This window comes from Coregonus lavaretus (genome assembly GCF_964263955.1).
Source record: "Coregonus lavaretus genome assembly, chromosome: 26".
Taxonomy (NCBI): domain Eukaryota; kingdom Metazoa; phylum Chordata; class Actinopteri; order Salmoniformes; family Salmonidae; genus Coregonus; species Coregonus lavaretus.
The window spans coordinates 10934405-10947525 of NC_140013.1; the positions used below are offsets into that span (position 1 = coordinate 10934405).

General features: G+C 44.3%; 1 protein-coding gene across 2 annotated transcripts in view; it reads right to left on the reverse strand.

The window, feature by feature from the left end:
• Positions 1 to 178: 178 nt before the first annotated feature.
• The window catches only part of LOC311101625 (transcription elongation factor SPT5-like), a 30360-nt gene continuing 17417 nt past the window's right edge, over positions 179 to 13121 (reverse strand). For both annotated transcript variants that reach the window (XM_084142752.1, XM_084142751.1), the window contains 14 exons: positions 12173 to 12328; positions 11899 to 12045; positions 10464 to 10610; positions 9347 to 9472; positions 9118 to 9202; positions 8824 to 8934; positions 8195 to 8297; positions 7964 to 8091; positions 7748 to 7853; positions 7214 to 7372; positions 6900 to 7068; positions 1001 to 1204; positions 639 to 734; positions 179 to 499 (listed from right to left, as the gene is read on the reverse strand). In XM_084142752.1, coding sequence (XP_083998878.1) covers positions 359 to 499; positions 639 to 734; positions 1001 to 1204; positions 6900 to 7068; positions 7214 to 7372; positions 7748 to 7853; positions 7964 to 8091; positions 8195 to 8297; positions 8824 to 8934; positions 9118 to 9202; positions 9347 to 9472; positions 10464 to 10610; positions 11899 to 12045; positions 12173 to 12328 — 1878 coding nt within the window. In that variant the 3' untranslated portion in view covers positions 179 to 358. The remainder of the gene's footprint in view (positions 500 to 638; positions 735 to 1000; positions 1205 to 6899; positions 7069 to 7213; positions 7373 to 7747; positions 7854 to 7963; positions 8092 to 8194; positions 8298 to 8823; positions 8935 to 9117; positions 9203 to 9346; positions 9473 to 10463; positions 10611 to 11898; positions 12046 to 12172; positions 12329 to 13121) is intronic.

Sequence of the window (13121 nt, forward strand, 5' to 3'; positions counted from 1 at the left end):
GTTTTTGGTTACAACATGATTCCATGTGTTATTTCATAGTTTTGATGTCTTCACTATTATTCTACAATGTCAAAAATAGTAAAAATAAAGAAAAACCCTTGAATGAGTAGGTGTGTCCAAACTTTTGACTAGTACTGTATATACAAAACGCAATGTTTTTAAAGACACCACACAGTGAAACAGTTCACATTTTATTGACATGGTATACTCTTACCCAAAAGGTAGTTTCTAAACCCAAAAAGTAAAGCAGACAAAAATTACAATCACAGAGCACTAAAAACTATTTGACTAACTGAAAAAACATATTATTCTTGTTTTGAGTGGTGTTGTTGTGAGCATGAGGTTGGGGTGTGATGGCTCAGAGCTCCAGCTTGCCCAGGAAGCGGAGGTTGAGAATCTTCAGCTGGTCATCCAGCTCCATCCTGACGATGCCGTCATCCCCGTCGATACTCAGTAGGATCCCCGTGGCCTCACGGTCCTCCCCTAGAATCACCTTCACCTGGAGAGAGGCACCACAGACAACACACCATGAGCTGCCAGGGCCTTATGAACCATGCATCTGTCCACTGTCCAGTTTCCCCAGACCCAGATCTCTGTGAGCCCAGTAAAAAGGGTGTTGTGGTGAGAAGCAGCCTTACCTTGTTGTTCTTAGTTGGGGTGACAGGCTCCAGGTGTTCACTGGAGATGCTCACCACCTTCTCTGTGTCCTGGAGGAAGACGGAGCACATGCCACCCTGAGGAAGGAGAAGACGCATCAGGTCAATGATGGAGTACTTGGTTCAGCGCATTCATGTTGTGTTTGATAGAACATACTCGTCAACGTAACACATGCGTAAGACGGGTAAGGGGGGGGGCTCAGCCCCCTCAAATGAGACATGAGCTCCCCTAAATAAAGGGGGGGGGGGGGCTCTAATTTAACCATTCTCCTATTTGTTTATAGTATAATAATAACAACAATATAATAATAACATGGAGAGGTGGTGTGGTCTTTGCTACTCACCGTGACACTGCGGATGACACCTGTCTGGTTAACCACCTGGCTGTCCAGGAAGGTGTCCTTAACGCGCACCAGGATATCAGTGGTGACCCAGTCGCAGGAGGTCTGGTCGATGTTGGAGCCAGGAGTGTGGGGGTTGTAACCGCCTGGGGAGGGGGCGCCGGGGGTCATGGGGCTGTAGCCTACCGGGCTGGGGCTCGGACTGGCCTGGGGTGGGAAGACAGGAGGAGACAAAGATCAGAGCCGGGTTCCTGGATAGCGATGGAACTTAGGCTTAAGAGTGTTTTACCGATGCATCGTTCCTACAACAGCCAAAGATGTAATGCGCGTTTCTCATATATTTTTTTTCTCTCCATTAGTCCACTGTTAATACAGTCCAAAAATGTTTTGCATGCCAGCAGTCAAATTTTCAAGATATTGGACTTTCAAGAAGCAAAATTGTCACATCATCATGATGATGCAAAATGCATGCATATGCACGTTCTCTCTGCGTGGTGTTTTTAGAAACACTCGTTACATCTTCGGCTGTTGTAGGAACGATGCATCGTTAAAACACACTCTTAAGAGTGTAGATTTTTCCTTTTAATCTAACAGAATTATATGATCACCTATGGCTGCTAAAAGGCCTATTGAGGCAGCTTTTTCTATAATAAAGCACAAAATCACATTTGGTATGTCATTGTGCACATTGTTACACATCATATACACATCATAAAAATCCAAATAACTTAACAGATCTTCATTGTAAAGGGTTTAAACACTTTCCCATGCTTGTTCAAATGAACCATGAACAACAAGATGTGGAACGGTCGTTAAGACACTAACAGCTTACAGACGGTAGGCAATTAAGGTCACAGTTATGAACACTAAAGAGGCCTTCCTACTAACTCTGAAAAACACCAAAAAAAGATGCCCAGGGTCCCTGCTCATCTGCGTGAACGTGCCTTAGGCATGCTGCAAGGAGGCATGAGGACTGCAGCTGTGGCCAGGGCAATAAATTGCAATGTCCGTACTGTGAGACGCATAAGACAGCGCTACAGGGAGACAGGGCGGACAGCTGAACGTCCTCGCAGTTGCAGACCACGTGTAACAACACCTGCACAGGATCGGTACATCCGAACATCACACCTGCGGGACAGGTACAGGATGGCAACAACAACTGCCCGAGTTACACCAGGAACGCACAATCCCTCCATCAGTGCTCAGACTGTCCGCAATAGGCTGAGAGAGGCTGGACTGAGGGCTTGTAGGCCTGTTGTAAGGCAGGTCCTCACCAGACATCACTGGCAACAACGTCGCCCATGGGCACAAACCCACCGTCGCTGGACCAGACAGGACTGGCAAAAAGTGCTCTTCACTGACGAGTCGCGGTTTTGTCTCACCAGGGGTGATGATCGGATTCGCGTTTATCATTGAAGTTCTGAGCGTTACACCGAGGCCTGTACTCTGGAGCGGGATCGATTTGGAGGTGGAGGGTCCGTCATGGTCTGGGGTGGTGCGTCACAGCATCATCGGACTGAGCTTGTTGTCATTGCTGGCAATCTCAATGCTGTGCGTTACAGGGAAGACATCCTCCTCCCTCATGTGGTACCCTTCCTGCAGGCTCATCCTGACATGACCCTCCAGCATCACAATGCCACCAGCCATACTGCTCGTTCTGTGTGTGATTTCCTGCAAGACAGGAATGTCAGTGTTCTGCCATGGCCAGCGAAAAGCCCGGATCTCAATCCCATTGAGCACGTCTGGGACCTGTTGGATCGGAGGGTGAGGGCTAGAGCCATTCACCTCAGAAATGTCCGGCAACTTGCAGGTGCCTTGGTGGAAGAGTGGGGTAACATCTCACAGCAAGAACTGGCAAATTTGGTGCAGTCCATGAGGAGGAGATGCACTGCAGTACTTAATGCAGCTGGTGGCCACACCAGATAATGACTGTTACATTTGATTTTGACCCCCCCTTTGTTCAGGGACACATTATTCAATTTCTGTTAGTCACATGTCTGTGGAACAGTTGTTGAATCTTATGTTCATACAAATATTTACACATGTTAAGTTTGCTGAATATAACAGTGAGAAGACGTTTCTTTTCTTGCTGAGTTTAATATTAAGGCAAGAATGACATAGCCTAGGCTACAGTAGTCTAAAATTAGCAACATAACTCAATTGATTGAACATTAAATTGATTTCAATATATAGGCCTATGTAGCCTACTGTATTCATCTTTTAATGGAGTCATCCCAGTTTGCATTTTAAGCATCTTTTTAACTTGTTTGAAACAATTGCAAAGACATTGGCAACTTTGTTTTTGTAGTCAACTTTGTTCTGAAGTTATCAGCTGTCAAAGAGACAGAAACATCTTGATTTTATGATTAGCAGAGAACTGAGTATAAGGTCATGCAGAAGGGCAACAAATCATCTGGACCACTAGAATAGGAAGCAGTCAGTAAATAACTAGCATTTTTAAGAGCAACTTCAATAACAAGTATTTTGGGAAACAGCTCGGAGATGAACAAATGGGAAACAAATGTGGGAAATTGGATACAGATCCGCATCCAAACATGTGTTTGATCGTAATCATTTTATTCCCCCTGGCAAGACTTCTATAAACCAAGTCTACTTAGTGGGAAAGACGTCAACACACTAAAAGCTACAATAGCGTATTGCAAAACCCTTTAAGAGAAATACTAGAGACAGATGTCCGGGAAATAATATGACGTGTGTGGCAGGGCTCGACATTAACGCTTGTCCAGGACAAAATAAATAAAAATACAAAACGTTGGACAAGAAGAATATACACAGAGTATACCAAACATTAGGAACACCTTCCTAATATTGAGTTGCACCGCCCCTTTAGCATCAATTCACCAGGGCATGGACTCTACAAGGTGTCGAAAGCGTAACAAGTGACATCAATAAGGGATCATTGCTTTCACCTGGTCAGTCTGTCAGGGAAAGAGCAGGTGTTCTTAATGTTTTATAAACTTAGTGTAGATTGAAGTTGTCTGAATGGACAAGTAAAAAAACAAAAACATATCAAACAATTACTCCGATCAGAATTTGATCAGAGAAGCCAACATTGGAATAATATTCAAATCTATTTTTCATGTACATAAAAAAAGCCTACATGTCAAAAGTGTAGGTGATATGCATATTGGCTACAGCCTCCTGTCCAAACCAAAGCTGACATGAGGCGGCAAGAAATTTAGCCAAACTTTAATGACACTTTTAATTACATAAATATAGCTAAACGCCAGTCATGTTCGATAAATATAATGAAGATAATTAAAATGAAGGTCTAAAGGCTTGATTCTATCGACAGGCATGGCTTGTTCAGATCAAATCATCACAAGACCAGAGTGAAGGACAGTGCTTTTTGCGCGCCGTACATCACCCACCTTGAATCTGAGAAGATGCGGTCAGCATTTTGAAACTATTTAACCATAAACTTAAATTGTTTAAAACCAGGACCTTTTATGTCATTTTATGAAGCATGTCTTACCTTGTTTCAAAGAAGCTTCGCCTAGCCAAAACACGACCATAGAAATGTTGAGGGAGTTATTTTAGAAAACTATTCACATGCCATTGACACCAGCATTTCTCTTATTTTATTGTCTAGCAGCCAAAGGCACAATCCTGGTCATATTAGTAACACATGCTAGTTGCTGCATCTTTACATCTCCCCTCTTAATTTCTAACACATATTCTCTGTCACATGAAAACGCTCACAAGTGCGGTGTGCTTTTGAGAAGTGTTTTCCCACTAATTGCATTTTGGAATATTAATGTGTAGCCTACAGCCATATGCACATCAACATTTCTATCAACATTTTAAGCTTAACGGTTTGATCAGTTGCATCAGCCTCATTGCTTAAAAAACATATACAGTGGGGAGAACAAGTATTTGATACACTGCCGATTTTGCAGGTTTTCCTACTTACAAAGCATGTAGAGGTCTGTAATTTTTATCATAGGTACACTTCAACTGTGAGAGACGGAAATCCAGAAAATCACATTGTATGATTTTTAAGTAATTAATTTGCATTTTATTGCATGACATAAGTATTTGATACATCAGAAAAGCAGAACTTAATATTTGGTACAGAAACCTTTGTTTGCAATTACAGAGATCCTACGTTTCCTGTAGGTCTTGGCCAGGTTTGCACACACTGCAGCAGGGATTTTGGCCCACTCCTCCATACAGACCTTCTCCAGATCCTTCAGGTTTCGGGGCTGTCGCTGGGCAATACGGACTTTCAGCTCCCTCCAAAGATTTTCTATTGGGTTCAGGTCTGGAGACTGGCTAGGCCACTCCAGGACCTTGAGATGCTTCTTACGGAGCCACTCCTTAGTTGCCCTGGCTGTGTGTTTCGGGTCGTTGTCATGCTGGAAGACCCAGCCACGACCCATCTTCAATGCTCTTACTGAGGGAAGGAGGTTGTTGGCCAAGAGCTCGCGATACATGGCCCCATCCATCCTCCCCTCAATACGGTGCAGTCGTCCTGTCCCCTTTGCAGAAAAGCATCCCCAAAGAATGATGTTTCCACCTCCATGCTTCACGGTTGGGATGGTGTTCTTGGGGTTGTACTCATCCTTCTTCTTCCTCCAAACACGTGAGTGGAGTTTAGACCAAAAAGCTCTATTTTTGTCTCATCAGACCACATGACCTTCTCCCACTCCTCCTCTGGATCATCCAGATGGTCATTGGCAAACTTCAGACGGGCCTGGACATGCGCTGGCTTGAGCAGGGGGACCTTGCGTGCGCTGCAGGATTTTAATCCATGACGGCGTAGTGTTTTACTAATGGTTTTCTTTGAGACTGTGGTCCCAGCTCTCTTCAGGTCATTGACCAGGTCCTGCCGTGTAGTTTTGGGCTGATCCCTCACCTTCCTCATGATCATTGATGCCCCACGAGGTGAGCTCTTGCATGGAGCCCCAGACCGAGGGTGATTGACCGTCATCTTGAACTTCTTCCATTTTCTAATAACTGCGCCAACAGTTGTTGCCTTCTCACCAAGCTGCTTGCCTATTGTCCTGTAGCCCATCCCAGCCTTGTGCAGGTCTACAATTTTATCCCTGATGTCCAGCTCTCTGGTCTTGGCCATTGTGGAGAGGTTGGAGTCTGTTTGATTGAGTGTGTGGACAGGTGTCTTTTATACAGGTAACGAGTTCAAACAGGTGCAGTTAATACAGGTAATGAGTGGAGAACAGGAGGGCTTCTTAAAGAAAAACTAACAGGTCTGTGAGAGCCGGAATTCTTACTGGTTGGTAGGTGATCAAATACTTATGTCATGCAACAAAATGCAAATTAATTACTTAAAAATCATACAATGTGATTTTCTGGATTTTTGTTTTAGATTCCGTCTCTCACAGTTGAAGTGTACCTATGATAAAAATTACAGACCTCTACATGCTTTGTAAGTAGGAAAACCTGCAAAATCAGCAATGTATCAAATACTTGTTCTCCCCACTGTATATGTGCAGTGGTTGTATGAATTTTGGATCTGTCAACCTAGAACTGTCCTAGACATATGTTTTATTGTCCCAGGGACGACGGGACATCCTTCAATTTCGAGCACTAGAGGGAATTATTTTATAAAAGACATAAAAAGTATTTGGTTGTGATTGTAATGTTCCAATATTTTCATAGGCTACAAAGGGTGGCCCACCATCCTCCAGGATGCCTTAAAGGGGCAGTGTTGTATTTTGAGACAGGCTTGAATACATTTGTCTGATTCTCTATGGTAAAAAAGATAGAAATTGATTTTATTTTGTAAAATGGTTCCTTGCATCATACAGTGATGTAAAAATTGTGTTAGACCATTTTTTATTTTTGGACAAGTAAAACAATTTTAAAAGAATCCTACTAAGTAGCTAAAAAAGTTAATGTCAACCGTGGTGGGTCTTACCTGGTATGCCATGGGTGAGGGGGTGGGGTGGTAGCTGGCTGGTGAGTGTGTGTTCTGGTAGCCCACTGGGCTGGGTGCCACCTGATTGTAGCTCTGGGGACTGGGGCTGGGCTGGTACGACCCCTGTGGGGAGGGGGCAGTGTACGGCGAGTACTGCTCTGTGTTGTACCTGAGGAACACACACAGTCAGTGGACTTGGCTAGGACGGAGAGAATCAAACCCACCTTGAGCAGTTGGTCGCCACTGTAAAAGGGGCCTAGAGACATTGAAAAATACAGGAAACAGACAAAATATTGTGTGCGTGTGTGTCTCACATGGCTGGGGTGCCTGGGGTCTGGGGGTTGTACTGAGGGTTGACTTGGGGTGAGGGCACCTCTGGGTAGCCGGGGGTCTGGGGGTTAGGCGTGCCCCCGTAGCCCTGAGGGGACGGGGAGGGCTCGTCATCATAACCAAACTCATAGTCATCATCCGTCCTGAAACAAGAGGAACAGAGGACCAGGTTAAAGGCTGTTTCCAAAAAGTTCCCCTATTAGGGAAACATCTTTTCAGGATCCGTAGTAAGTACAGACAATAGCTGTATTCAACTTTGACAACAAAGACCAAGACCAACAAACCCTTATCAACCATAGACTGCTGAGGCACTTTCCCTCATTTAGTTTTTCTACTAATCTTTCATAGACTATTAGTAGCGAAACATTGTTGAGAGGAGCTGGCAAGTACGCTATTTTCATTGTACTATGTACACTACCCGTATCGTTTGCATATTACAAAGACACTGATTTGACATGACAGAGAGAGCCCTATACAACACAAGCTGGGCCTCCAGGCTGCCAGGACATGTAGCCTACCTGGATGGTGTGTTGGGGTTGTTGGGGTCCCACGCTCCGCTCTGCCCCGGCGTCCTGCTCCCATCATGCAGCGGGGTCTGCGAGCCGTAGTGGGGCGTACGGCTCCCTTTGGGGAACAAGGATTCCCACAATGAGAACAAGTTCTATTGCAGGTCATAGATATATATTCTGATGGAGGTCCATAGAGGTATTCCCTTGGTGGGGTGTGTGTCTCACCATCGTGTAAGGGGGTCTGGGAGCCATACATTGGGGTACGGGAGCCTGTCCCGTACATGGGGGTCTGGGAACCGTACATAGGGGTGCGTCCGTGGGTGGAAGTCATTCCTCCATGCCTCTTGGCTCCCCTGAACGTAACAAAAACAAGTCAACACTCAATAACACTAAAAAGGTGAAATATTGCATTAATATAACTGCATTCACAATATATCTCTGATGATGTGAACGAACATTGTGGTGAGACGCTGTCGGTCCACAGAGATGGTCTGGCATGTCGAGTGCAGCTCCACTCTGGCTGTCGACTCTGTGGCGTCCTTCACCACTCCAATGTACCCTTGGAAATAATGGCAAGGGTTAGGCCAAAAAATACCTCATTGAGAACAAGAAGGATCAACACCCATGGTGCAACAGCATCTTATGCAAAACGTGCCTATTGTTCATTCTATGGCAGAGGACAACCCTGTCTGGTTCCCATGTGAGCTGGTTCGGCCCTTTTGCTGCGTGGGAAACTCGGAAAATAGTACTTGTAAACTGTGAGAAACTAGTTGTGTGCAGTCACATGCTTTGAACTCGTTGAGAACTCAGATTGGCTAACGGCAAACAAGCTGTGTCAACCATAAACTGAAAGTACAGGTATCAGGCTCGCAAACAATTTATAGTTTTTTATAAAATAATGTTTTTCTGTTGCATTCACCGCCGAAAACGCTGTTACTGAGATCATTTCAATAGTATGTGATGTCAGATTTCAGCATGTGGGAGAAGTCCCACTAGTAATTACCAGTAGGGGGCGTTCAAGTGGATTTTTCCTAGTTGTATGCTGGTATTTACTAATTTACGAGATGTTATGAATATAGCATTACCCTTGTATGGTCCCTGGGAGATGCGGACGGTCTGTCCAATCAGGTCGTTGTCCCTCCTGCCCCGGCCACGCCCCATCTGTCCACCTCCTCCACCGCCCCTCTGTTGCTGGCCTGAAGGAGAGGACAGGAGTTGTTTAAGACCTCTGGTCTGATAGTTGTTATATAGTGTTGTATCCTGCACTTAGTGACTATTCCCTAATGTCTATAAATCAACAAAAGCAGTGTAATAAACAGTTTATGGTGAGTGGGACTATGACCTCATGTTCTCTAGTAGCTGAGCTGTCCTCTACTCACCACCACCTCCAGGATGCATGGGGCTGCTGATGCGTGGACTCATAGGAGCGAAGCCTCCCACGGTGAAGTTGGTGACGTCTCGGGGCTATAGCCAAAGAATGGAACAATCAAATGTCAACAACATTGGGTCCCACTGGAGAAGGTTAAGAGGTGATGGCATAGACGGAAGACTTGAATGTGATGATGTAAAAAAAAGTGGTGATGCGGTGAGAGCCAATGGGAGACTGACCTTGGAGCCCCCGGCCAGCACCACGTGGCGTGTCTTGCAGACGAACATGCCCCCGTTCTCCACCAGCTTCTTACAGTGCAGAAAGGCAAAGCCTCGGAAAATGTGGCGGATCTCTCCCTCACGCCCCTGGCAAACAAACCACACACACCACTTATATGCTAGCAATCTATTTATGCTAATCGTACCTCTGGCAAATAGAAAAACAGCTAGAGATGGGCGATAGGGCCTAAAACTCAACATACAGTCCCATTTTGTGCATGAAAATACATCAAAGCTCTTCAATGAGGGCTCGAGGAAAGTACAGTAACCAAACCTAGATGGAGGCCTATAGTAGACCCCTATATATTATTAAATTTTTTGGCCCAATTCCATTTAGTTTCCCCGCCCCGCCCCAAATTCAATTTTCTCCGTTTTGTTTTGCCAGATTTGACTATGTTTTTCCAGGTTTACCCTCTCAAAATCACTAATAGAAAAACAACACTGCATGTTCTAAGTCCACAACAAGGCTTAAATTACATCAGGAGACCACGTTTAAGGTCTGGGAAAAATCAAAGGAATTTTCGTTTTTGGGTGCCCTTTAATTCAAGTGTAAACCAGCAACAGACTTGTTTGGATTGGCAGTGTTTCTATAGCGCACATGGGACTGCAGAGTAATGTAAATAATGATGATTATTCTGCCAGGTAGGCATAGACTACTTTGTAGTTAACGTTTAATTGAGAAGGTTTTTTTGGAAAGCCTTTCCATCTACCAGAATACGGTTATCATTAGCATCATCGCTAACGGCTACACAGTGGTAGACAAACACGCACACAGACAGAGGCAATTCCGCATTGCCTCTTCAGAAAGTTGAAGGAAACTAAGAATCACTGACGCATTTTGTTCATATATTATGATAATTTTAGGCAAATTAATCAAATGTTCTAATAAGTTCAATACATTGAGTTGATTTCCTACTAACTTCAAAACATTTTTGAATATTGTTGAATTCCGTTTTTATGTCTGGATTCCATGATTCCGTCTGCGTTCTCCGCATGGCAGATTTTATAGGGAAATTGAGAAATACATTTTCTATGAGTTTAGACCTATAGAAAGCAGAACTGTGGTCATGAATCTTACCGAGTGTGGCCCGTCGATGACCTTGACAATGTCTTTGACGTGGATGTTGTTCTGCTCAGAGTCCAGCGCCACGGCAAAGCGGTTGTCTTTCCGCCGATTCACTGCCTGGTGACGCACCGTCAGCACCTTGCCGTGCATGTTGAGGACCTGGGGAGAAGAGGAATACAGTGCATTCGGAAAGTATTCAGACCCCTTGACTTTTTCCACATTTTGTTACGTTACAGCCTTATTCTAAAATGAATTACATATTTGATTTTTTCATAAATCTACACACACTACCCCATAATGACAAAGCAAAAATAAGTTTTAATAAATGTTTGCAAATTTATACAAAAGTTTAAAAAAACAGAAATATCACATTTACATAAGTATTCAGTCTACAAGCTTGGCACACCTGTACGTTTACGTCTACGTCATTTAGCAGACGCTCTTATCCAGAGCGACTTACAGTTAGTGAGTGAATACATTTTCATACTGTATTTGGGGAGTTTTTCCCATTCTTCTCTGCAGATCCTCTCAAGCGCTGTCAGGTTAGATGGGGAGCGTCACTTTACAGCTATTTTCAGGTCTCTCCAGAGATGTTTGATCGGGTTCAAGTCCGGGCTCTGGCTGGGCCACTCAAGGACTTTCAGAGAATCCACTCCTGCGTTGTCTTTGCTGTGTGCTTAGGGTCGTAGTCCTGTTGGAAGGTGAACCGTCAGTCCAGTCTGAGGTCCTGAGCGCTCTGGAACAGGTTTTCATCAAGGCTCTCTCTGTACTTTGCTCCGTTCACCTTTCCCTCGATCCTGACTAGTCTCCCAGTCCCTGCTGCTGAAAAACAACCCCACAGCATGATGCTACCACCACCATGCTTCACCGTAGGGATGGTGCCAGGTTTCCTCCAGACGTGACACTTGGCATTCAGGCCAAAGAGTTCAATCTTGGTTTCATCAGACCAGAGAATCTTGTTTCTCACGGTCTGAGAGTCCTTTAGGTGCCTATTGCAGGTCATAGATATATATTCTGATGGAGGTCCATAGAGGTATTCCCTTGGTGGGGTGTGTGAATACTTATGTAAATTTCTGTATTTCTAAAAACCAGTTTTCGCTTTGTCATTATGGGGTATTGTGTGTAGATTGATTAAATGTTTTATTAATTTAATCCATTTTAGATTAAGGCTGTAACAAAATGTGGAAAAAGTCAAGGGGTCTGAATACACTGTGCGTGTGCACAATTTTGGCTTGACTGTCACAATGAAACACACATTACACTACGTGCCAATTTTAAATTACGCAACATCACTCAAGTTTCCAGATAGTGGACAAAACATCTGTCCAGCAGGCACGACTCCAAGCCCACATCCAAGCTCTAATAAAATTTAATGTATTTTGTCCTGATCTGAACCTGATCATTTCTAAAGCGGAAATGTTTTTTGTGGAAGATTAAGAGTACCAACCTGGAATGTCTCCCTCTCCAGCCTGACAATAACCCCCACGGTCTGGGGGTCCAGTTGGACCAGCTCCCCCCACTCATGCTGGCCCCCGGCATCTACCCCTGACGCCGTCTCAGAGCACAGCTGCAAGTCTCGGGGCAGGACCTTCAACTGTAGAGCACACACACACACACCCGTAACATGGATAATGTTTCACAGAAGTCACATAGAAATTATGCAAAAATACCATTAAAACTAAAAAGTCGATGTCCCAGTCCAATAATGTGACATTGCTTACCTCGTGCATGGTGAGGTCAGAGAAGAGGATGACAAAGTTCTCCTCCACGCGTACGATGAGACCTGTGTCGCCCTCGTAGCGGCCTGCTATCACCTTGACGTGGTCACCCATACGGAAGTACTTCCTCAACTCGTGGGCCGGGAACTCCAGAGGATCCTGCACACAGACCAGGCATCAATGACAAACCATTATTATTTTGTATCAGTGCCAATAAGAATGAACAGAACACAGTGGGAATGTCTGGCTGCCTTAACTCATGTGAACATCTTGATTCCTCTGTAGCTCAGCTGGTAGAGCACGGCGCTTGTAACGCCAGGGTAGTGGGTTCGATCCCCAGGACCACCCATACACAAAAATGTATGCACGCATGACTAAGTCGCTTTGGATAAAAAGTGTCTGCTAAATGGCATTATTATTATTCCCGTAATTCTATACCTCCCACATTTCTGGGAAGCTTAATGTCTTCATCATGCTGTGATTAGAGTTTGTGCTCTCTAAATTCCAGTTTGTGGTTTCACTAATAAATAACACCTATGCAAACAAGAATCTGGGGCTGAATTCTACTTACACTACTTACGAAAAAACATAAGAAGTTTAAGGAAAAAAATAAGAAGTTCATGAGATAGTTCGTAAGTGTAATTCCTCAAAATGTTCTTAGGAATTCATAGTATCCTCAGGAATATCTTTCCTATGAACTTCGTTAATATCTTCTTACGTGGCATTGACATTAGTGAGGTGCTTTTTAATGGCGGTTTTGGAGCAGTGTCTTCTTCCTTGCTGAGAGGCCTTTCAGCTTATGTCGATATAGGACTTGTTTTACTGTGGATATAGATACTTTTGTACCTGTTCCTCCAGCATCTTCACAAGGTCCTTTGCTGTTGTTCTGGGATTGATTTGCACTTTTCGCACCAAAGTTCATTAATCTCTAGGAGACAGAACACGTCTCCTT